General features: G+C 52.8%; 1 protein-coding gene across 4 annotated transcripts; it reads right to left on the reverse strand.

The window, feature by feature from the left end:
- Nucleotides 1–1,280: 1,280 nt before the first annotated feature.
- On the reverse strand, nt 1,281–21,558 carry TBC1D22B (TBC1 domain family member 22B). Of its 4 annotated transcripts, XM_062625620.1 has the most exons (13): nt 21,328–21,554; nt 16,827–16,883; nt 15,579–15,892; nt 14,649–14,828; nt 14,091–14,161; nt 13,569–13,697; nt 13,051–13,116; nt 12,062–12,176; nt 5,040–5,146; nt 4,675–4,750; nt 4,294–4,421; nt 3,405–3,500; nt 1,281–2,968 (listed from the first exon to the last, which is right to left on the reverse strand). In XM_062625620.1, the coding sequence occupies exons 1-13, from the start codon at nt 21,381–21,383 to the stop codon at nt 2,840–2,842; spliced, it is 1,524 nt and encodes a 507-aa protein (XP_062481604.1). In that variant the 5' UTR covers nt 21,384–21,554; the 3' UTR covers nt 1,281–2,839. The 4 variants fall into 4 exon arrangements, with proteins under 4 accessions (XP_062481604.1, XP_062481606.1, XP_062481605.1 ...); XM_062625622.1 differs by lacking the exon at nt 13,051–13,116 and having other exon boundaries at nt 21,328–21,556; XM_062625621.1 differs by lacking the exon at nt 16,827–16,883.
- Nucleotides 21,559–21,755: the final 197 nt, after the last annotated feature.

The following is a 21,755-nucleotide window of genomic DNA, read 5'->3' on the forward strand; positions in this document are numbered from 1 at the left end:
AACTGAGGTCAAGGACATCGCTCACCATGATGGATTTTGTTCATCCCAGTCACCCCAGTTGCAGGTGAAAAGAGCAACGATAGGGAAGGGACCCATGGAAGGAGCATCTCCAGAAGGTGTTTGCTCCGTGTGCCACGGGTGACAACATTGGGTGGTGGAAGATGCGAGCCCTCTGGCCTGGGGCTGGCTGAGAGCCCCTAGAGGGACGGGAATTGGGAATATGGGGCTTCAGTCCCACCTCCTGGTGATGCCTTGGTGGACCTGGGGGTTCCTCAGCAGAGCTCTTGCCTTGTCTCTTCCCAAAGATGCATTTTTCCCTCCTGCACAGGCTGGTGTTGCTGCAGGTGGTGCTGCACCACCAGGACCCCTGGCTCAAGGAGAGCAGCAGGGGATGGGCAAGGTATTAAAGGGGGAATTCTTCAATTTACTTTCTATCATTTCCACCTGTTGCAAAACCAAGGAGGATTTATCAGCAAGAGGGATGTTGGGCACCTGTTCTCCAGAGGACAGCACCGGAAAACAGCATCCATGGACTACTGCCCATAGACCTCCCTGCTGGCATCATTTCGGGTTAGAATTATTGCACTTTAATAAAATAGCTTCCCCCTCCCACCCCATCTTTTCCTCTTTAACAAATGAGATGGTGACTTCCCGAATAGCTCTGCAGCTCCAAGGTTTCCACGACGATGGCATCTTTCAGCTGCAGAATCAGCTTCATCGCCCAGGCCTGAAAGGGGGGAGATGGGAGTGGAGGGGGGAGGGTGGATAGAGGGTGGGGGGGTCTCAGGCAGGTTTTTGGGTGGTATCATTGGCATCACCCCGGTGCTGGGTGGCACCGGGACAACCCATCCCAGTAAATCCCATCAAGGTAAATAGGCTGAAACACAAATTAAGCAGCTTGGAGACTGACTGCAGAGGCTTGGGCAGGGATCGGGGGCTTAGGGCTGTCTCAGGCCCTTTTTGGAGCTCTTGGAAAGGCCAAGCCCTCTCCTGACAAACCAGCAATTTCCACAGCTGAGACCCCCCCCCACCTTGCTTTACAGGTGAGGAAACTGAGGCACAACCACACCTGAGGCACCTCAAACACTGCTCTCAACCCCACCGCAAGCACATGCCCCAAGCCCAGAACTGTTGTTGAGTTTGGGTGGGTTATTTCTTCTCTCCCTTTGTCACGTCTCACTGCAGCTCACCAGGTCTGTCCCATGGAGAAAGCAACAAAAGGCACCTGCAAAAGTCCCAAGTAAAAGCCTGTGAAGAACAACTCCAGGTTGGGAAAGCAATTTCTTGAGACACTATTTGGAGTTTTATTGGCAACAAGGCTCTGCCTTTCACATGCTCAACCCCGGCCTCGCAGCCCCGCTGCCTCTTCCCACTGGGAACAGCAATGGAATACGGAGGGACTGGGAAGCTCCAGGCCCTGGTGACAGCCCACATGGCCTGGATCCACCCCCAGCCCCCGATCAGGATGTGGCCAGCAGGAAGAACGCAGCTGGTTAAAACATCCACAACTGGTTTAAGAGCAGATGGTGGTGAGGGCAGCCTGCTCCTTGCTGGGAGAAGCCCTGGAGGACACATCCATAGGGCTGGGGAATGGCGGGGCAGCCAGCGCTGGATCCTGGATTGTTCCTCCCCAGATAGTTCCACTGGTCTCGGAGCCAGCAGCAGACAAGACGGGATACCCTTTTCCCTGGACATGGCTCTACCCTGCTTCCCATCTCCTTTAAGCACCCAAATCCTCTTTGGAGGGAAGCTTTGAGATCCATGTTTCCATTGCAGCTCTTCCTGGCAAGTCCAACACTGCACACACACGTTGTGGGTCCAAAATGCCCCCCCCCGCCATGTCTGGAGAGGTCCAAAGCCCTATGATGCTGTAACCAGGCACCCTTCCCAGGCATGGAGAGGATGAGGAGAACAAGGAGTGCATGTTATAAATATAAAATCATGATCTGCTACAAACATAAGACGTATATTGTACATCTTTAACCCATATACACAAGAACACAATATACACAGAATGTCTCAGAGGAACAGGGGCTTTGCAAGGGGGGAGTGAGAGATGCTGCTCCCCTTCCAGCTCCCCCCTGCCTCCTGCCATGACAGGGGGGCTGTACCAACAGCACATCAGTCACGGGAAGTCCTGTGAAGCTGACATGCATCATTGGATGTGATGGAGTTGCCCCCCCCGTCCCAGGCCATGCTCACCCCACTGCCTGGGGGAGAGGGAGGTGAAGAGGATGAGGAGGACAGAGAGCAGGTGCAAGGGGTTCTCTTGTGAACCCACAAAGTGCTTGGGGTGTCCGGACCCTGGGAGTGAAGCCAGGCCCTGAGAGCAGCTTCTTGCCCTGCTGCCCTCAGGGGAAGGATTTTCCAGCCAGGCAGGTCTCTCATAAGGCATTTTTCATCTGGGAGCTGGAGCGACCAGTGGCAGAAGAGAGAAGGGAGCAGATATGGCAGCGCACGTGGTGACAGGGTAACACGAGGCAGCGAAGCCAAAGTGGTCCCAGCCCAGCATACGGGGTGGAGAGGGCAGGAGGGCTTCGTCCTCAGCTCAGTTTATCTGTAAAGCTGCCCCCCAATGTCCTCTCACAGCCCTTTCACGCCTCTCTCCCTGGCTTGGCATGGAATACTGACGGTCACTGGAGTGGCACATCCAGGCGCATGGAGTGGCAGACAGGCACACGTTAAGAGTTAAGACAAGAGTCAATGTGAGCTTTGTACAGCGAGGAGCAGCTCCTGGCCAGAGTGTCCCAGGACTTGGATGACAGAAATGCCACAGTGATCAGATTGGGCCAGGACAAGGGCTGGACATGGGGAAAAGGAGGGAGTTGAGTCCTGGCACCTATCGGCGGTAATGATTGGGGGCATCTGCAAACATGTACTTGAGTCTGTAGGCTTCAGCGAGCAGGAGTCCAATCTCTTCATTACCCCAGTGTATTGTTGGCAGGTTTTGTAATAACATCAGAAGGCCCTGAAAGAGGGGAAGGTGCTCAGTTTGGGGAGCTTGAAGGCAGAGAATAGATCCAGAGCAGGCTCAGGGCAGCAGCAATCAATAACTTGCTCACAGACAGCATTAAGGTATGCTCATGTCTAGATCCCAATCAGTGGAACACCTCAGATGCCCCAAAATCCCTTGAGATAAAGGATGCTTCCATAGCTGGACACCAGAAGGCAAATATCAAGGGACTTACCCTGATCAGAGCTGATATTTGATGTCAGAACTCTCCAACAGCTCAGTTCTATCCTGAGCCCTCAGCTCAGTAGTTACTTTTAGGCAAGGATCCTGAGACAGAATGATCTTGGAGACAGCTCCGAGGTGATGGCTGACTCCACCCACCTTGGGCTCCCAACCAAAGCAATCCCCTCCCCTCACCACCAGGGAATTATCCCCAGCCCCAAGGTCTTACTTGGAAATCTTCCTCATCTAGGATCTCCTTTCGCCACTTGATCAAGAAGGCAGCGCAGACGTACAGGTGGAAATGTGAGAATCCTTCTGGCTCTGACTGTGGACAGCAAAGCTCTGTGTCATGACCTCCCTGGACACATATATCCTGCTGGGCCACCTATCACCTAACTGGCTATCAATGTCCCAGGGCCACGTTGCTTTGCTTCCTTCGTCACACCCCTCTACTCTGCTCTCACGAGATCCCACTTGCAGCACTGTGTGCGGTTCTGGTGTTCTCAACATAAGAAGGACACGGAGCTGTTGGAGCAAGGCCAGAGGAGGCCACGAGGATGCTCAGTGGCTGGAGCACCTCCTGTATGGAGCCAGGCTGAGAACACTGGGGCTGTTCAGCCTGGAGAAGAGAAGCTGGGTGGAGACCTCAGAGCAGCTTCCAGTGTCTGAAGAGGGCTACAAGGATGCTGAAGAGGGCTACAAGGATGCTGGAGAGGGCTACAAGGATGCTGGAGAGGGACTCTTCATCAGGGACTGCAGTGATAGGACAAGGGGTAATGGGTTCAAACTTAGAGGAAGCTCAGGTTGGATATAAGGAAGTTCTTTACTGTGAGTCTGGTGAGACACTGAAACAGGCTGCCTAAAGAAGTGATAAATGCTCCATCCCTGGCAGGGTTCAAGGCCAGGCTGGACAGAGCCTTGGGCAGCATGGTTTAAAGTGAGGAGTCCCTTCCCATTGCAGGGGGTTGGAACTGGATGATCTTAAGGTCCTTTACAACCATAACTATTCTATGATTCCACGATCTCCCCAGTTACCAGATAACTTGCATCCCACCGTGCACACAGAATCAGTCCTGGAGTGACCAGCCAAGCAGGGAAGGCAGCAGGAGCCTGTGTACCTGATAGGTGTCCCAGAGGCGGATGGTGCAGCGAAGAGGCAGCTCCCTCATCAGCAGATTGTTCATCCAGCGAAAGGCAAACTGCAGGTATTCGACCTCGTACTTCCTAAAGTGATTGTGTACCTGCTCTGAAACAGCACATTTCACTTACACACCTGAGGAACACAGCACGGGCTTTCAGGATGAGACCTTGTTCTCCAAAACACCTCCACTCCTCATCCTGGGCAGCAAAACCCTGTCCCAGGAGGTTCCTGGCTGACCCTACCCTGCTCTGCTTCTATACCATTGCAGGAAAGAGTCTACCCCTGCCCTGAGGGTGCTACTTGCAAAGGAGCTCCCCCCAGTGTTGTGACAACCTGCTCAGATCCCCATGTCACCTACCATCGATCCGGCTCACTAGCTCCTCCAGGGCTTTGACTTTCTTCTGGATCCCTGGCTGAGCAAAGGTGTAGTTATCCTGTGGGGAGAGGCCAGGAGTCAGAAGCAGCAGCTCTAACAACAGCTAGAAATGACCCAAACCACATCTGCAGCTCCAACAGCACCATGAGTCATGGATACACAACTTTTGAGCACCAGGATCATCTGCCTGCTGTGAATCCCTAGTCAGGACAGTGCAGGTTCGAGAGGCACAGGATTTTACCCACAGATTTAGCTCAGTGAAATAGCAAAATCTTCCTAATGCTGGCACATGCAGAGCACTCACCATATCAAACGGAGAGACAACCCCCCAGGGCCCCAGAGCTCACCTGAATCCCATCCAGCAGCTTGCTCATGCACCAGAAGCTGTCAGCTTCAATGCTCCGTAACACATCCTGCGACAGGTTCGTCACATCAAAGTTCTCCACATCCTCCTCTGCAGAACAGAGAGGGAAGAGCATCAGGAGGGTGGGGACATCAGGCAGCTCACAGGACACGCTGAGAGACTTTATCAAGACAAAGGCAAGCTATGAGGCTCCCTGCCTGGCCCAGAGCACAGCACCCGTGCAGTGACCTGTTTCTCCAACCCACGTGAAGGGCTGAAGGATCCCAAAAGACTCAGTGGCCACGATCCGAAACCAGCCCAGATCTCCAGGGTGCTGTGGGAGGGATCCCACAGTGCTGCTGCTGTCATTGTCCCTCTGGGGCAGGGGCTGTGCATGGACAAAGCTGCATACCGGACCCCTCTAGCCAGACCACATCCCACCTCAGGTGATGGCAGGTCTCTGCAAGCACCACAGGGAGAGCTGGGAGAGACGCATCTCCCACTGCAGCAAGAAACCAGGGAGGGAAACACTGCCCGTGACCTGGGGCAGCTCAGTGCCTGCGCCCAGTCAGATTCACCAGCATCATCCCAGGACTGAAGCACAATAATGTCACCTAAAAAGTGACTGCCAAAGCATCAGAACCCTCTATGGGAGAGCAGGACTTTGAGGCACAGTTGCAAGTCCCAAAAGCCGACAGACATCTTCCTAGAGAGCAAAAAGGCTCCGAGTTAAATCCAGCTCGAAGCCTGACAGTGGGGACACGCAGCAGAGAGGCTGCTCAGCTTCACATCTTCTCCTCCTCAAGCCCAGATGATGGGAAAGATCCAGCAAACAGCAGCCCCAAGCACAGAACTTTGCTGAAGGGGAAGCAGTGATTTGTGCAAGCTTGTTTTCCAAAGCCAGTGAAATGGGGGTCAGAAAGCACAAGGGTTAGTGGCAGCTCTGCCCCCAAAGGGTACTCACAGAGTGCAAAAGGCTGCCCCTGCTTTTACATGGGCTTATGAACCTGCAAGAAGGGGAAGGGAGAGATCAGAAACCTCAAGGGTAGGATGGTGGTGATGCTAGCTGAATTTGGAGCAGGTATCACCTGCTCCAGGCCAAGTTCACCTTAACCTGGGGCTGTAAAAGGCAGTGGAAACAGGGAGGAGACTCAGGAGACACAGGTCTGGCCCTCCTGGCTTGGCAGACCCAGCAGCTCCCTTCCCTTTCTTCCTCAGGAGAGCACCTAACACAGTGCTAAATCAGACCAACAGATGACAGGACTAAACTGGCCCATTTCCAAACCCAGAGGTTCGGAAAGCCTAACAAGTGTCTGAACTTCCTTGGAAAAGAACAAGAGAGGAAGAGGAAAGGGACTGGGGCTAGAGCCAGGCCGCACTCTTGGTTTAGGTGAAAACTCACACTAACAGATCTTGCGTACAGGAGGACGGGAAGTGCAGAGCCAGTGACTCCAGCACTGCTCCTCCTCTGGGACAGGGCTCAACTCCAGAGCAAAATGCCACCAGGAGCTTTAGCGACAAGCAAGGGCTTAACTCTGCATTAATCTAGCAAGCTTGAACTGCAGAAAGATCAGCAAAGCTCTTCTACAGCTGCAGGTCATCATCCAAAGCTATCACTCTTCTACTACCTTCTCTGCAGGGACTCACAAATATTCCTGATAATGAGAAAGGCAGGCAAAATCCTTCCCTAGATAACTTCCCTCACAGAGAAAGAAGGATGGACAGGCAAAAGAAGGGGACAGGGCCATATGCTAGTAGCCAGAACTGGCTGGGGGGGAGGAGGGGGGAGGCTGAGCCACGCAGGATGAGCTCCATTCAGCTCCAGGCATGAGGATCGTGATGGGGAAGAGGATGTGGTGAACTACCAAGGTGACGGGGAACACCCTGCTGCTTGCACCAGTATAGGGACAGGAGAAGCAACTCTGCCTGCACCCTGTTGTCAAAGCAAAACAGGGATAGGAGGTGCCCAGCATGAGCCAACATACACTGCAGGAAGGCTGCTGGAGTGTGTGGCTCAACACAAACATTGCTCAGTGGCATCATTCAAGTAGCCCTGTGGAAAGGAGGGAGCTGCTCAACAGGGTTCTGGCAGGGACTGAAAGGGAGCCAGTGGCACAATGACACTGCTGGCAGTGTCCCAGGGTGCCTCAGGGCAGCTGGAGAAAGTACAGGTCCTGCGAGTGACATTTCATCAGGACTCAGGGCAGACACAAGAGAAGGGACATCACAATCCCACTTGAGCCCTTGCTCCAAATGCCAGGCAGGGAATAGCTTGGAGCAGATAAGAGGTACCAGGACTCAGTACCTGCTTGCCCTCAGGGAGCTTTACTGACTCCCCATGCTCAGTGCAGGACTAGACACATGGGGAACAGTTAAACCCAGTCTCGGCTCACAGCCCTGTGTAGTAATGGGCACGTCTGCACCATGTGCAGTGAAGGGCAGATCCAGGGCAAACCTGGAGTTCAGAACAAGACTGATGTTACAGCCTAAGCTGGTAAACTGCAGTGTGAGTAGTAACGCCCAGGTACGAGGCTTCCCTTCCCCCAGGTTCCACTTACGCTTCTGTTTAGAGGGAGACAGTCTTAGTTTAACTACAGTCAGGATTTAGTTACAAAAGCCAGTCAGGGGCGAGCAAGATCAGTCCTTTCCATGCTGCTGCCTCTTTTATAGGCTTAGTGAAATGCCAAACAGAGCCCAAAGCTGAAACAATCCATTACACAAGGCCTTGGATGAGTAATGGAAGTGGTGTCATACATTTAGATGGGCAGAGAGCACTGGGAGAGGGCACAGAGCCAGCACTGGCACTGCCTTGGGCTGCTGAACGAATTTCTGAGCTCTGTCACTGCCATTTGAAATGCAAACACAAGCCCTGATTGCTGGGGGTGACTCCGAAGGGCTGTGGGAAATGAGCTGGGAGCAGTTTAAGGAGGACTGAGGGCTCAGCATCCCTGTGCTTGCTGGGCCATCTCTGATCACCTGGAAAAAGGAGCATACGGTTTCCTCTGGCAGGGTGTCAGCCTTGCCCCAGTTCCTCAGATGCCAGACTGTCTCTCTCCATCCTTACTGCTCAGGCTCTGACTGCCCAGCAGCACCACTGCACCCATCCCATCCAGAGAGCAAGAACAGTAGACTCAGCTGCTCCTGTGGCCTTAATACCTCCCTCGAGCTCTTCTCCATGGCAGCATAAGCAGAAGCTGTCAATCACGAGGAGGAGGAATCACTCCAGCTACGGATCTGATGGTGGCAGGGGCCCAAAGCCCCCATGCTTGCTGCCAAGTAGCTGTGTTGGTGCAGCAGACAGGTAGAGCATCGCAGGACGTGAGCCATGATGGGGGAAAGGTTAAAACACAGCAATTAAATCTATCCCATCTGCCAAGGGGCAGAAGTCACAGGTGTCTGCCCAGCACCTAAAGGAGCATAAGTTTTGCATCTAGACTGGGCACAAGTAAAGGAAAAACAACTGGTACCAACTGGCACCAGAAAAAGGGGCAGAGGAGTTCAGACATGGGGACTGGAAGCTCAGGGGAAGAGCTGCTCCTCCCTGCTTCAGCCTAGTTGGCGCTGGTTGAAGGGGCACACACACACTGGATTCAAGGCATTGCTCAGAAATAGAATAGCAATACTAACAGGACCCCTTTGGTTAAGCTGGGGAAATGCAGGCTAATAACAGGGTCATCCAGTTCCCAAAGGACCATGGGGCAGTCAGAAGAAATAGCTTCCTGCGAGTATGCTTCACCCACTGGTCCATTTACCTCCTTCAGGACCCAGACAGGCTTCCACCCTTCCCCTCCCCATCTTCTACAGTGAGGATGGAAGGGCATCAAGTCAAAGACTCAGCAGTATACAAAGCCAGACTGCTGTAACTACTACCCTGAGCAAGCTGTTCAATCCCTCTGCACACAAGAGCCTGGGTGTTGGCTTGGTTACTGTTGACTGATGGGTCTTTACTCATGTCAGCTTCAGTGAAAGGAAGCTGCCAAACTGTTCCCTGAAGGTGCCTGGAAAGCTACAGACCATCCCCTCCCCAAGGCACCCACCTTTTCCCTATGGGCATGTTCGAGCCCTTGGTGGGAAGCCAGACAAACCCTCTTGAGTATGTTTTAGGCCATGGTCTTGTAATATCGTAATATCGTATACTGATGTATAATGGACATACCATTAACCAGACACATTGATCAGCTGATAAGCACCAAGCAGAGATTTTAATTGATCTGTAGAAAAGTGGATTTGTTGTCTGCAAATGCAATGCCTGCTCAAAGCATGGGATGATGGAGCATGAGAGAAGGCTCAGGGGAGACCTTATCACTCTCTACAACTATCTGAAAGAAGGATAGAGTGAGGTAGGGGGTGGTCTCTGCCCGCAAGGAACAAGTGACAGGACAAGAGGAAATGGCCTCAAGCTGCCCCAGGGCAGGTTTATATGGAGATGAGGAACAATTCCTACCCCAAAGGGTGCTCAGGCATTGGAACAGGCTGCCCAGGGCAGGGCTGCAGTCACTGTCCCTGCAAGTGTTCACACAGCGTGGAGACGAGGCCCTCATGGGTTAGCGGTAGCCTTGGCAGAGCTGGGGAATGGTTGGACTGGATGAGCTTAAAGGGCTTTTCCAACCTGGTTGATGCTATGATGGGTTAGAAGTCTACAAAGAAATTGGAGATGGAAACCAGCCCATTATCAGAGACTGCTTTATGAGAAGCCACTAGACTGAACAGCAGGAGACCAGGGTGCCAGCCTGGCTTTGTGCTGAGCAGCTAACCAAAGTCAACAGCTTGCAAACTCCACCTCTGCCTGTCAGCTCACTCATACCTGCACACCATGGTCCCCAAAGGGCTGTGATGGTCCTGCTGAGTCGGCTGCTGCAGGGACAGCCCTTCAGAGCTCCACACAGACATCCAGTGAAGCTGGTGGGCAGGTGAGCTGAGTAGCCAGCACAGTGGATCCATTTAACAAAATCCTAGTCTCAAGAACAGGGGTAGCAAAACTAGAGGTTTGAAGATGGTGTCAATTTCATAGAGCCAGCTTTCAAGGAAAACTTTTCCAGGCCAGCTCTACGTACGCCTTTGAATGTGGAAATAACCTCAGATGACAGGGGTATGAGCCCTCAAATAGCTGCCTGACTGTGCCAGGGATACAGCTTGAACACAGGCAGAATTTCCTTTAGACAAGAGACTTCCCACAGAAAGGAGAGTTGTCCACTGGCACATGCTGCACAAGGGTTACCAAAGTGCACAAGGCCTCTTTGGGCTCTCCTGCTGCAACGACTCGGATGCAGCGCAGATTTGGCTGACCCAGGAATCCTGAGAATTAGTGATCTAACAAGGAGAGCCTCCAGACCTGCACAGCACCAGCTCTTCAAGGGCCTGTCAGCAAAGGCATCTGTAAAGAAGAGCCAGTGGTCCAAGCAAGAGACTTAAATCCTGTTGCAAAAGGGGTTATATGGCACTGAGCACTGCCAATTCGTTCCCATGTACACTCAAGGCAATTACTGATCTTGTCCTTAAACTCTAACTGCTACACAGCCAGAGAAGGGAGCCACCAAGGCAGACTGTCACCTGAAGGCTGGCTTTGTGTCCCAGGCTCTGGGGCCAGAAGGGGATGCATGATATTGTTTGGCCAAGTTCAACTCAACAGGTTTTTCTCACACTTTTTTTTTCTCCAAGTTTCAGAGATAGCTGGAAGCAGGATGACCACATTCAGAGAGGAAACTTCAGGCACGGGTGAAAACAGCCCTGGAAGATGGTGAGAAGCACACACCAGCAAGAGGTGGACTGGGCTGATGCAACACAAACTCTGCCACACACAGAGAGTTGAGCCTTAGCACAGTACAGGGCTGCAAGAAGTCACACCAGGTACCTGCAGGCAGCTCTGATGCTTCAGACTAGCTCCCTCCTTGCAGAGATAACTCACTGTGCACAGCCCTGCTTCTAACCCAATAAATCAATCCTGAGCAACCAGCCTCCACCAAGCCTAAGTGCTGCGGTAGAAGCAACTTAAAGGGAACCTGCCCAGACCTGACTCAACAGGCTCCTGACCTCCCAGGAAAGGGAATTCCCAAGAAAGGGTACTCACCACAGCTCATAGCAGGGCCACATTTTGTGCCTTGTCCTTCAGGCTGTGAGAAGCATCAACACTTTGTGGGGATCAATCCTGACCACACTGGCTACCACAGCAGAACCAAGCTGGCTTACCTCTTTGCAAGCTCAGGTGAGGCACATCCGTACTGGTTTACAAAGCCTCAGCTAGGCAGTGGAAGGCTTCCACTGACTTCAACAAGCTTTGGATGAGACCTTAAAATATTTGTTCCCCGGGATTTCTCTGTCACTAATACTGTCTTACAAATTCCCTTTTTCCTTCTATTTACAGTGAAAACTAAGAGCCTGTAGGCATAGGGATTACAGAGGCCCAGCATTAATGTTAAGCCCAAAACACAGCTAGAGCTGGAGACTGAAAAGTATTATGGGTGGAAATGACTTGATCTCCAGCTAAAGGCAACTGGCTGCCAAGAAAGCCAAAAGCAGCAGGGAGAAGTCAATTTGCTTTCTGAAAGTCTCAGCTTGAGAAACACACCTGTACCGGCAGCACGGGCCAGGAAGCTTTCATTTCAATAGTTTATTTTTGCATTCTCAGCAGGGTCTCTTTATACTTCCCTCAATGCCTGTAGAGCCAGAACTACCTCAAAAGCAAAGCTTTGAGAGCAAGACCCTCCCTTCCCCCAACTCTGTATCATCAGGGCTTTACCTAAACTCTCAGCAACTAAAAGGTCTCAGTTCTCCTCCAAGCTGTAAAGATGTTAAGCACATTCAGATGTAAATCTACCCTCAGCACTTCAACTTTCGTGGAGCTCAGCAAACTGAAGTCAATCCAACCAGGCAGTAAGAGGTCAGGATGTATCTCCAGCCTGGCACAGGCACTGAAGGATTAACACATCCCCTCAGCAAGGCAAGCTTTTCTGATGCCAGCATTTCACACCCTTTCAAACATAATTGTGGAGAGGCAGCAACGTGCTTCAAGCAAGGTATGTCACTTACCAACATACTCAGAGAGGAACACAACAAAGAAAGGAGTGACCAGGTCATTGATTCCCTGTACATAGCCGCTGGCTGGGTGTCGAATGGCCCAGATAAACAGGATTCTTTCAAAGATCTAGGGAAGAATGAGGGAAAGCAGGTACCTGCATTAGCCGTGCACAAAGGAAAGGCAGAAAAGCATAATCGCTAAGCTCAGGGAGCAGAAATCATGCACAGACAGGCTTTTCTGCAGCAATATGGGTAAGATAAGAAGCATACAAGTCCTAGGAGAGCCTCCTGTGTGATCCACAGATCCCCCACACAGGCCAGCCCACACTCCACAGAACAAGGCAGCCCAGGCTCCTCATCAAAGCCCCAGATGAAGAAATGCAGACCCAACTTTGTAAGATCCAGGTGGTTTAACACCCTTCCACCCACAGGACAGGGCTGCCTGTGCACACCAGCATGCCTTGCTGAACATGATGTTGAAAGCTAAGGCTGTTATCCGTTATCAGCACAGTATTCCCAGCAAAACATCACAGATCAGGAGAGTTTCCAACAGAACAGCCGCCCTGTAACAACCTTCCAGACTGCCTCAGCCCCAGGACACCATGTTCTGACATACCACAAACACATGCTGAGCTTGTTTCCAAGGAGGACATGTGCCTACTATGCCTCCCGGTCATCTCTCTAAATCCTGCTTGGATTTCTCACAGAGTGCTTCACAGAAAAGAGGTTTCATAGCAAAACAGAACAGATCTCCTGTTCTGGTTCAAATGTCTAGAATTTGTCTCAAAACAAAAGCCTCATGTCTTCTGCCAACTCTTGGCTACATCTCACCACAGAAGAGCTGATCTCATAACCCTGAGCTCCAAGTCTGATGTCCCTCAGAAACATGGGACAAGACCAGTTTCAGCAGGTATCTGCATCAGGAGCTGTCAGCCAGGGAAGCTTGTCCACACACACACCCCACAGCCAGTGTGTGTGACAGGAGCTTTCCTCTCCCTTACCTCCTGGACAAGCGGCTGCTGGAAGAGGGGGATGAGTGGGTTGGTCCTTGGAATATCGATGTGGATCTGGAAGAGAAGGTGGGTTACACACAGGAGCCATGCCTTCCAGAGGTACACTAACTCATCACAGGCTAACAGAGGGGAATCCACTTCTCAGTGTCCCCCAGGTGACAGCTGCACTTGCTGACAAGCACAGTGAGGGCTACAGCTGCAATGACAGAATCATGTTCAGTTTTATCTCCGATCTCCTCTGCTCAGGTGTGGGCAGGTAACCAGATCTGGGGTCCAAAATCTAGTTATTAGATCAACTGAAGGAAGGGTTAAACTAATACCTGTAAGTAGAGGGATAGAAACACAGTGCCCTTTTCCCTCCTAATAGCTACATCTAGAGGAAGTCCTGGCATGACCCCAACTGCATGGACAAGCAGTGGCAAGAGGGAGGAAAGGGATATAACCAAGGCAGAAAGCCAGGCAACAGGCAGAGGTAGGTCTCTACCTGTCATGGGTAGGTCTTGTACCTGTCGGTAGGTGTCTTGATGATGCTCCTCATTCCGGGAATCATAATACTGCTGGATGAAACCAAAGTATTCCTCCCGCTTGCGCTGCAAAGTCAGCTTTCGCCGCTCCATATTTGCGGGGAGATAACCCTGTGGCAGGAAAACCTGCGTCAGGGCAGAGCCTCTTCCCTCAACTTAAACCATCCCCTGAGATCCTGCCTGTCAGCTGGAATCATCAGGCACACAGACTCAGGAGCTGGGGAAAGACCTTTCATGGGATTTGGCTCTCCCAGCTCCTGATCCCTGGAGCAACACATACCACGGAATTCAGCTTTCCAAACCAGAGTGAACCACCTATTCCTAGCACCACTATGGGCTTTGTGCTGAACGATGATGTGGCAATTATACTCCCCAACCAAAAAAACCCTGCATAGGCTGGGTACAGACACAACACGAGCAAACCTGGTTACAGGACACAAGAAGCACATGTCTCTGGCTTGGCACACTCCCCCAGTCCCCTGCATCACAGTTCCAAGTACTCACTGAGAGGAGACGCCAAGTCACAGGCCGGACTTCTCTGGGCACACCAGGCCAGCTGCATTTTCTCAGTTCATCTGCAAACGGACAGTGGTGGCAATGGATTAGATCCTAGGCACGTCCAGGCACCACTATACCTAGAAGGAGAGGAAAGCCCAGTCTGCTCCTGCAGGCTCTGGTGACACTGAGCCTCCAGGAAGGCTCCACATTAGCAATGGCTGGGGATGTGGGTCTGCAGCAAGGGGAGCAGAGCTAGTTCCAGCTCAGACTGGGCACAGAACTGGTGCCTGCAGGGGTTCCAATGTGACGGAACCCCAGTTCTCATGCAGAGCCCGACAGCCCCCAGTGATCCCAGCCATCATTTGCAAATTGGAGGAAGACTGAGAACAGACAAGGAGCCGGCGGAGGATGTTGCCATCTGCCAAAAGAGCAGTTTGTGCCTCCACACCACTTGTTGCAACTGCAGAGAGTATTTTTTTCCACTCCAGAGCAGACCCGATTACAATCTGAAGCAGGCAGCAGCCCCCTCCTCACCCACAGGCACCCCCATTTTGCCACACTCACCCAGGTCTGTGTTGTGGCTGGAAAGGAGTTGCCGAAACTTCTCCAGGCGGGTTTTCTCCCTCACTGTCATTGGGGGAGCACCCGAAGCATTCTGGTCAGAGATTCGGGCAACAAGTGGAATGACAGGCCGAAGGGGAAGGGACTGCTGCTTCTGAAGGGGGGTCCTCACACAGGCCTCCTCTGCAAGAAGCATACGCTGCAGTGAGATAGGGAAGGAGACTGTACCTCTCCAAACCTACTTCACTCAGAGACCTGCCACTGCAGATTTCACCCCAGGCAACAGAGCATCACTGGCCCACTCTGATGGATCATCTGGTTGACAGGCATTTGTTACAGCTCTTCCATCATTTGTCTTTCCTTTCCTTTCTCCTGCACCCAGACACCTGGCTGCCAGTGGATCAGAATTCCCTCTTCACATGGGAAGCATGACACAGGAGACAGGCAGAAGGAGCTGTGTCAGTTCCAGAAGAAACCACCTCCACCGCTGATCTAGTGACCAAGCTAATTGCTTGCATAGAAAGCAGGCAATGGGCTGCCAATGCCACCTGCTGGCAGCAGGGACCTGCTGAGTTACTGCCACAGTGTGACGAGGCACAGTGAGCAGGGGCTGATGCTGCCCAGCTCCCTGCCCAAGGTGGATGGACTTGGGGTCAACAGGACCTCACCCAGATGTTTACTAAGAGCAGCATGCTGGGCCACGAAGGAAGCAGACCCTGAGCAAGAATTTAACAGATCTCCAAAATCCCTTAGCACACAGAACACAGGATGCTTTGGAGTACAGGATACTACAAACAGGTGAAAGCCCCTGTTGAGCTTATGGGCTGGGCGGAAGCTTCTCACGTATAACATGCGAGGAGCAGCAAGCAGCTGAGTTTGGCAGTGAACTAGGAGAACACTGGAGCAGTAAGCTGCTCAGAAGATGGCTCTTACCAGATGTCCTGGAGAGCTGGGCCTCACTGCTGGACTTGATTACCTTGCAGTTGGTGGGCATGTCACCAAGAGCAGACTGGGCTCGCTCGGGTTTTGCCCGTAGCTTGCTGTGGTTCTCTAGTACCTGTGCTGCCGTGGCCTTGGCCACTTTAGAGTTCAGAGTCTGGAAAGAGGAAGAGGAAGAAGAGAAGTCCTCATCTTCATCATCACCAATGTCCCAGGCATCACTGGTATTGCGGGCAAACTCGTGGAAGCTGGAGGCCTTCTTGCTTTTCACAGGCAGCGCATTGGCCTTGGAGCGGTCCTTGATGAAACTGAGAACCAGAGAGAATCACTATCAGAACCATGCTGTTAGATTATTCCATCTTCTTTCCTTCCCTATGCCCTCACTTCAATCAGCCAGCCCCTTTTCCCAATTCCTCTGTTCCTCCTCCCAAACCCAAGGACTATGTTAAGCCTCTCTGGGCTGTCCACTGCCATAAAGCAGAACCTGACATGACGGCAGGGCACACAGGCCACAACTGGCAGCTGGAGAGATGCCAGGCTTCCCAGCCCAGCAGGGCAAAGTGGAGACGCCTACAGCTCCTGTAGCTCCACCACCTCCACCCTACACAAAACAGGTAGATTAGCACCCAAAAAAGGGACTTGCAACCTCGGGAGAGGCATGGCACAGGTCAGACAAAGCTGGTTTGTGCCCTTGGACACCCCTGATACAGCTGCGACTGCTCCCAGCACACCAACCAGCCTGGTTCTCTTCTCAAGCACAGGTGGAGCCTTTGTATTTATCCTCAAGCTACAGGAGTCAAAGTCCAGTGCCTGAAGCGTCACAGAAAGGGGGAACCTTCACCACTATCCAGCATGAGATAGGGACGAGGAAGCAGTTCAGCTCTGCCTTTTCTTGCTGGGAGGCGTGCTGTGGCTCTCCAGCCTCTCAGCAGCCAGGCAGCTTTACCACCCTCCCTTCCCTTAATTCTTCTGTCTCCAAAGGGGAGCAGAGGGTTCAGACACCACTGCTAAAAACTACGCCTGTCTCCTTTGATGTGGCCGGGTTTCTGGCCGTAAAGGGCGTCTGCAGATAAGCTTTCCCTGCAAATTTCTTCAGAGCTCAACACAGCGTCGCACCCCACTGCTGTCCTTCTCCACGGGAGTATCACAGTGTCAGGGGAGGCTGAAGACATCCACCTACTGCAGGACTGAGCCAAAAACCTGCAGTCTTGTGGCCTGCATCTCCAGAAGCTAAGCACTTACTTCTTGGTGAGACGGGGATCCAGAGGAGGATGCTGTGCTCCATATACAGGTTGAATGCTGTAGGAAGGAGAAAGAAAAAGAAATAGAAGACCGTGCAAAAAGCCATGAATAATCTCCCCAACCCAGACTGGGGTCACACTTCTTGCCGGCTGTCAGGAACTGTACACAGACCAAAAGCAGCTTCTACCTGCAAAGCTTTAGCTCCAAAGTGCCACATTCAACTGAAGATTTGCTCTCTGCAGCAGCAAAGAGAAGCCTTGTTTAAACTCTCAGCCTCTCTCCAGCCTGAGCTGGGATTTGTGATCTGCTCTTTTTCTGAGTGACCATGCGTCTCTGTCCCACTGCCTTATATGCTGAGGATCATTCTCCTTTCTAACAAGGGGATTTCTAGGATGCAGAATTCACCCTTCCGAGCCCTGCAGGACAGGGAAGAACTCCAGCCCTGGTGTTGCACACTGGCGCTCCTCCACAATACACCTGAGGGTCTGAACCCCATGCTGGCTCTCAGGCTCATAGCCAGTGCTATGGCGAAGCAGCATCTGGTACAGCACATGGTTTGACGCAGGTCCAAATCCCAGTTTAATCAACCACTTCCTATGCAGTCTGAAATGAGACACCATATCCCAGTCCCTTGGTTCTGCTCCTTGTGGAGTGGGACTGGTGGGACAGGGAGCCCAAGGGCTGCAGGCACTGCATGGGGAGCATCCCCTTGGAGAGGAGCTAGTAGAGGAATGTTCATCACTAGTTTTACAAGCTCTGCGTGTGAGACAGGGATCCTAAGTTATCAGTTCAATTTGGGTAACTATCCACAGCCACCCCATCTTTGGAAAACAAGTCCTCCCCATCCCTGGTACACAAGCACAGTCCCACATCCCACAGCAGAGACAAGGGCCCATTCAGAGCTGGCACACAGTGAACAAGCTCCTCTTGGGTCAACAGAGCTGGCCTGATTTCCAGAAGGTGCAGATGGTGCCCAGCAGTAAAACAAGCAGAGCCCAGCCATGCAGGAGGGAAACAGCAGCCTAGCGCAGCTGGAAAGCACACCGTGAACCAGTTGATGGTAGCGCGGTGGCAGAAACAGGCCCAGCTGGCTAGGGAAAGACACAGAGATCACGGGCAGAGGCTGGAAACAAACATAGCACAGAGAGAGCCTGGTGGTGAAGCCCGGTGAGGGGTGGGCTCTGCTGCAGCAGCCACCCCCCGTGGCTGGAAGCACTAAAAAGGCTCACCATGTTTCCCCACCAGCCATCAAGCCTAGGAAGGAGTTTGCTGACTAATTAGCATCCAGAAGTCAGGACAGCTATTAAGCAGAGGCACCCCCGTGGGTGGGCACAGCAAGCAGATTATCAGGAGTAAGAAAAACAATCTCTCCATGTCAGTGCTGCTTCCCAGTGACTCATGGCAGCTCCTTGCAGGAGAGGAATCAGCAGTCTCTTCGATAGCCAGCTCCAATCTTGCACTGTCTTGTGACAGCAGCCATAGAGCACTGTTCCTCTCTGTGCTGACAGCGGGTGGCCACTTCCAACTCATGTGCAAAAGCCTGAGCTCCACAAGCCAAATGTGTGATATGTGTTAGAGACAGAGGGGGGGATATGGCAGCAGCTCTGGGTGAAGAAACTCCTTCCTCACGCTCTGAAGCAATCCACTGGCTAACGGCTACAGAGAGGGTCCCACCTCCCAGGCAGCTCATTTTGAAGAGCTTGAATGCAAGCTCCCCAAGACAAAGCACCCTGAGCTGATCAAATGTGTTCACACAAGGGGCTGAAGGGGACAGTCTGGTTTCCGGCAGGCTACAGAGCCAGGGCTGAACAACACCATCCTGCGCTGATGAGTTTGAACTGCTGCATGAAGCGGGTTCTCCCCATGTTTGTCCCATCTCTGCCAGTTCTCTGCCAGATTCACCCGTGCAGAGGGTGTAACAGGCTGGACAGGAGGAGTGCAAATGAAGTGTGCAACAGGTCTGTAAGATACATGAGCACATGCAGATAGACGCCAGACAGCAAGCTTGTGCTGTGGTGTCTGTGGTACCCTCGATGCCGGAGCCCACCCCTTCAGCTCACATCCCTGTAGCTGACTCCCAGCAGATCCTACAGCTCCACATTAGCACAACCTACTGAGAACATTGAGGCAAAGGAGCGATCACCAAGTGATGCTCACTAACTTCATTTACTCACTTTTGCCTGGTTTTCCCTGATGCAGCTTGGCTAGATGAATCTGTTGTCTCCAAGCTTAACCCCCTGTCTGAAGTTGGTTTTGCCACACTTTTGCATGGACAGAAAGCTCAGGGCATGAGCTTTCATAAGGGCAGGCATTACACACACACACCACTGGGTCAGGAGCTGATGCTGTGTGGATGAGCCCTCTGTCCTGTCTCATTTGAAGCTCTTTGGACAGGAATTTCTTCTTACCCATATGGTCAGTGCTGGTACAATGCCTGTGGTACCTGCATTATGCTACTCACAAGGAGATCACCACAGGGTGTCAGTTGTTGACACTGCAGCAGAAAGCACATCTGTGAAACCTCAAGTGCCACTTCAGACACAGACCAGATTTACTCCTAGTCAAGTCTGTTTCTCCCCTTTTAAAACAGCATTTAAATACCCCTCACTGGAGCCAGACTGACTGCCTTTCTGAACAGCAGGAAATAACCCATCACACAGGATAACACACTAGAGCAACCTGCCACCACATCCCTAGAGAATTACTGGGGTGACAATTCCCAATGCAAAAACTACAGGACAGTACTGAAAATGTAAAAGGACATTTACTGCTTCTGCCATGCTAAATCTACCGGGAAAAAGCCCCAACTAAAAGCTAATACAACCAAGTGACCAAATGTACAAAGTGGCATGGAAAAGGAAGTTAACACAGTTTCCAAATCTTGACGAAGCCTCCCTCTGCCTGCTTGTCAAGGCAGAGGAAGAAGAGAGGCAAGAATCTGTACGGGAAGGTCTCTTAAACCTCATATAAAACAGAAAGGGAGCTTTACATCTAGCACTTATGGATGCAAGCATGTCCCACCTCCACCTTTGGCTGCTGTGTTGCCCAAAATCTGTCAGTAATCATCCCAGGAATGCACAGGGCATTTATTTAGAGGTCGTGAGAAGGCTCCTGAACAGCAGGATAGCTGCTACGCAGCCAGCCAGGAACAGGGGAGAACTCTGCCAAAAACCTGACATCGCAGTCTATTGTCTAGGCAGGACCAGCTGCCTCCCAGACCGGTTCACCTGGTTTGAGCTCTCCAAGCCAAAGCTCCAAGTCACTGACTGCAGGAGTGAGCTGCTGTCCAAGACTATGAGCTGGAAACACGGCTGTGACCTCGAGTAAGAGATGTGAGCAATCAGGAAGCCAAATCACCCAGGAAGAGCACAGCATTTTCTTCCCCCATGAGCAGAAGAGGAGGAACATGTAGTGCTTGTTGCTTTCTCTTTGCTTGCCACAGACCTGGATTGTCCCACTAACCTGAGGGAGCCAGCCACTGCAGTGACAAAGAACTGAATGACAGCACATCAGGAAGAGAAAATTAACTTGCCCAGCAGGATTTAAAGCCAACTAAGCATTTCAAATTGCATCCACACACCAGAAGGGGACGGGCAGGGTGCAGATAAGGCAAATGAGAGGAAAACACGAGGTGCACTCGATGGCAACAGCACTTGTGAAAGCCTCCTCAGAGGGCTGGATGCCCTCTCCCCATGGTAGCCTTGCTGGCTGGTTGCCCGCTCCCCTAAGACTGTAGGGAGAATCTCCTTCATCAGCACCAGCCTCTTCTTCCTAAACACCACCTGAATCAGACATTTCACTTGTTTCTCCCATCCCCGGGAGAGCGCAGGTGCCTTGACAGGAAGCAGAACATCACAGCCAAAGGAACTGAAGCAGGAGGGGGCACACAAAAAGAGGTCCCACAGTCTCCAGTGCTGAGCAGAGGTGGGCCAGGAGTGACACTGCATAGGAGAGGTCAAGGGAGGGACATGTGCATTGGCAAAGGCACCTTTCTGGGACAGAGCTGCTGTCACCCAAGGTGACACCTCTAAGGGCTTCAAGAAGGGCCGTGATTCCTTCAATACCTGTGGAAATGAGGAAGGTACAACCTGGCCCGAGGCCACCTCATGGGGGCCTTCGAGGGCCTGACCCCCTTCCCCCTGCAGGCAGGGATCCCCACAGCCCCCTACACGAGGGGCAATCCTGAAGCTACCCTTGTTCCCTATACAGTGGGACTTCTGCCAGCAGCAATACTCTGCCCCATAGCCTGGGGGAGGGGAGGTGTGTGTGGAGGGCTGGTATCGTCCCCGTTGCAGGGGGAAAGTCGGGGTCCCCCAGCCAGCTCCCCTGCCCCATACCAGGGTGACATCCCTGTAACCCCCCCTTGCAGGGGTAACGCGGCCCATGACAGCCAGTTCCCAAGGCAGAGAGGCCGCTCCCGCTCCCCCACCCAACGCCCCGCAGGTGGGCCCCTGCGCCCCTTCCCGGGGCTGAACCGGCCGGGCCGGGTGTCCGCGCTCACCTGCCCGGCAGCTTGGCGCTCCGCTTCCAGAACTGCCTGCCGCTCTCGGCCGCCATGGCGGAAGGGAGGGGCGGGCCCGGCCGGCCAGCCAGCGAGCAAGCGAGCCCACCGGCCGGCCGGCCCCGCGGCGCAGCGGCAAAGCGCGACGGAAGGTGGCGGCCTCCCGCAGGCCGCCTCAGCGCCGCCCGCCCTCAGCCCCCGGCGGCGCCATCTTGGGTCCCGGAGGAGAAAGCGCCGCCATTGGCCGCTTCGGGCAAGGCGTTGAGGAGCGGCCAATCGTGAGAGGGAGGGGGAATGACGTCTCTGAGGAGGTGGGGTCTGCAAGGCTGGCGGGGAGGCTGTGTGCGGCGGGAGAGACCATCCAGGAGGGAGGGAGGAGGGGATAAACCATCTTGTCCCGTGCGGAGGGAGAGGGAGCGAACCGCTAT

The sequence above is a fragment of the Pezoporus occidentalis genome, unplaced genomic scaffold (assembly GCF_034315485.1).
Source record: "Pezoporus occidentalis ecotype Australia unplaced genomic scaffold, CSIRO_AGI_Poc_V1 ctg280, whole genome shotgun sequence".
Lineage (NCBI taxonomy): Eukaryota > Metazoa > Chordata > Aves > Psittaciformes > Psittacidae > Pezoporus > Pezoporus occidentalis.

Bases quoted from the DNA above. Each gene is read 5' to 3' on its own strand.
- TBC1D22B (XM_062625620.1), bottom strand. From the start codon at position 21,383: ATGGCGGCCGAGAGCGGCAGGCAGTTCTGGAAGCGGAGCGCCAAGCTG. The intron at 14,829-15,578 runs GTAAGAGCCATC...TGCTTCTTGCAG, and splicing joins CCAGCTCTCCAGGACATCTG to AGGAGGCCTGTGTGAGGACC. The intron at 4,422-4,674 runs GTAGGTGACATG...GTGCTGTTTCAG, and splicing joins GCTAGTGAGCCGGATCGATG to AGCAGGTACACAATCACTTT.